This window comes from Seriola dumerili, unplaced genomic scaffold (assembly GCF_002260705.1).
Source record: "Seriola dumerili isolate Sdu_G_001 unplaced genomic scaffold, Sdu_1.0 BDQW01001022.1, whole genome shotgun sequence".
Lineage (NCBI taxonomy): Eukaryota > Metazoa > Chordata > Actinopteri > Carangiformes > Carangidae > Seriola > Seriola dumerili.
In genome coordinates this window covers 5,080-8,175 of record NW_019175277.1, presented here as the reverse complement: position 1 = coordinate 8,175, position 3,096 = coordinate 5,080, and the positions used below count along the sequence as shown (strand labels likewise).

The 3,096-nt window shown below is 37.7% G+C and overlaps 1 protein-coding gene across 1 annotated transcript in view; it reads right to left on the bottom strand.

Annotated features, from left to right (window-relative positions):
• Positions 1-2,095, bottom strand: part of LOC111237610 (V-set domain-containing T-cell activation inhibitor 1-like) — a 10,561-nt gene extending 8,466 nt beyond the window's left edge. The window contains exon 1 of the mRNA XM_022766766.1: positions 2,005-2,095. Within this exon, the coding sequence (XP_022622487.1) occupies positions 2,005-2,095 (91 nt within the window). The remainder of the gene's footprint in view (positions 1-2,004) is intronic.
• Positions 2,096-3,096: the final 1,001 nt, after the last annotated feature.

Here is a 3,096-nt window from a genome sequence, read left to right as displayed (position 1 = left end):
TAGTCAGAGAACTGAAAGACAAGTTTCAACTCGATATCTGAAAGAGCTGGATAATGGTGGAAAAGCTCCAGAGAAGAGAACATGGTGTTGATACAAAGTTCACCAAGCACAGGAGAGAAAACATGTTGACATTTGCATCTGAAAACAGGAATTCATCGTTATATTCAATACAGAGCTTTGTCTGTCTGAATCAGAAATATGTATATGAATATTAATGTGCAACACGGAACTAAAAACATAAAAACTGTCTTCTGGTTTTTATTTCATTGTTGTTACTTGAACTTTAGTTAATTATTCAGGAGGAAACTTCAGGTCGCACAGCCACACAGGTCGTTTTAAATATTTCATCAGAGACCTAAAAGTCAAAAGTACACATCAGTGAACTGTCAGTCAGGATCGAAGGAGGAAGAATCTCTGAAAAATCATGAACCGTATCTGATTTACAAAATCAATGAGGACGGTTAAACAACAGAAACACCTCTCTATAGCGATGTAATGCAAGTTTCAAACAGCAACACAAACTGAACATTCCTCCTCAAATGATCACACAGTTGCATCAAAACCTGTTTGCACACAGTTTCAACACAAACTGACATTTATAACCTTGCATCGGAAGGAGGATTTACTGCAGGACTGTTGGAATTTAAGACTGATAGTTATGTTTTTAGCTAGGTGTTCCTAATAAACTTGACACACTGAGTGCTTAAATGAATGATGCTGCTTTTAACACCACTGCTTCTAATACAAAATACAGTAAATCTTTCCAGGCTCCTGTAGATGTGACAGCTCTCATCATTTATAAAACATCTGTCTCTCAGACACAGAAGTAGAACCACACGAACATTTTTTTTACTGCTCGACTGAGAGAAACGAATAAATAAGTGTGAGAAAGAAAGAAGAAGAAAAACAGACAAGTTGAACTTGACTTTCTTCTGGTTCTTATGTAAATTTAATCACATTTGGTCGTAATTAATTATATTAAAACAAATTAAATACTAACAAATCAAAATCAGGACAAGCTGCTACACTAGTAATGTAATTAGGTATATGTAGTTGCCTGGGGGGGGGGGGGGTTACATCGGAAACCACTGTGATGAAGTGCAAATTAATGTAAAAATGAAATCATGATTTGATATGAAACACATAAAACATTCACATATTGTGTGTCAAGAGAGGAAAAGAAAATATGAAAACAAACTTGGTCAGATATTGATCTCCATATTTGTTTGTTACAATAATCAATAAAACTATCAGCTACAATGAGCCAAGTTCACAGGACACACTCTCCACCTGCCTGAGGCAGCTGTGCCGGACACCTTGAGCACGCAGCTGCTGTGACTGAGTTCATGAAAACTAGAGAAACAAAACTAATTCATTTATAATGAGAATTTTAAAACACACAAGACACAGAGAGAAAAAACATGTTGACATTGATCTGAATAAACAGGAAGTTCATGTTAATATTCATACAGAGCTTTGTCTGGATCAGAATATGTATATGAATATTAATGTGCAACACGGAACTAAACAACATAAAAACTGTCTCTGGTTTTTATCTCGTTGTTGTTACTGAAACTTTAGTTTATTCAGCAAAAAGCTTCAGGTCGCGGCCACACAGGTGTTTTGACTCTCAGTGGACAGGATGTAGACGACGGCCTGAACCCGCGAACTGATCAGCTGTTATACGACTGATATTAACCTGAAGGATGTTGTCGTTAAATGACGTCACCTGATGTTTTATATTGATCAGCGCTAATTATTAACAATAATATTACGTCACACTGTGTCGCTGATCTTTATTTTCACACGGAGCTGAACACTGACGTGACAGGTGCAGTGGTGAGCGTCATCCAGCCGTTTAAACTGCGAGAGCAGCCTCATTGTCCCAGTTCTCTGGCTCCAGACCGCTGCATGTTTACAGCTTCTTCATTTCATAAAAAACACAGTTACTGATAATAAACACAGTTCAGGCTGATTATCAGTCTGAGGCTTTAGTTTTCTCACCGTGTTCATCAGCAAACGTTGTTCCAGACCAAGTCAGGACACAGAGACACGCGAGAGGACAAGACTCACAAATAAGTGTGTACCACGTCATCGTCATTAAACACAACAATTTAAAAATTCATCATCGGAATTCACAAGTCTACACTGTAGCAACATCTTTTGTTACATTTTACATGAATCTGCTGCTGTAAAACTGAGATTCCTCATCAGTGTTAATGAAGCTCCGTCTCTCTGATCTAATTACAGCCAAGAAGAAGAACTTCACAGAGTCTCAGTATATTCTGGTGACGTGTGTGTTACGTTAATTCTTCAATCTCAAAACCTTTGTTCTTTTCACCTGTGGAACAGAATCGTCACTGATTCTAATGATTTCAGTCTGAATCGGCCTCATGTGGTGTTTTCATGTCTGTCCTCAGGACCAGGTCACACCAGCTGTTTCTACATCTGTTCCTGGGGCTGTGTGTGAACTTTAATACATTCCTGTTGAAAATGATCAACAAATTAACAATTAAAATCATCTGAAGATTAAAATACAAATATGAAGAAGCTCACCATTGATATGAACATAGATCTCAGAATAAATCTGATGTCTGATTTCCTCCTGTGTGGATACACAGCGATAGGTGTCGGTCTTGGTCACAGTAGTTTGGAGGATAATGTCGTAGCTGCCTCCTCTTTCAGAGACCTGTGGTTCTTTAGCAGGAAGAGTCTTTCCATCTCTGTCCTGCCACTGGACATCAGGTTTGAAGGTATCACCATGAACCTCACACTGCAGCAGTGACCATTCTGTTGTTTCATCAAGAGATGTGACATATGGTTTTGAAGCTGCACCTGCGAACATAGTATAAGCAATAGTTTTATTAAGGAAAATAACAGCATTAGAAATATAATATTTGGATGTATTTAGTTCAACTCTTCTCTACTTCTCTAAGCCTGTATTGCACATCCCAGCATTGTTTTACAAGGAATCATATGTCAAACATTTTTACCTCTACTTCAAAAATCTGATAACTGTCCACAACTGCAAACACTATTTCAGATTCATATCAGGACATAGGCACAGCAATAATTATCTTGAAATTAATTATGTGA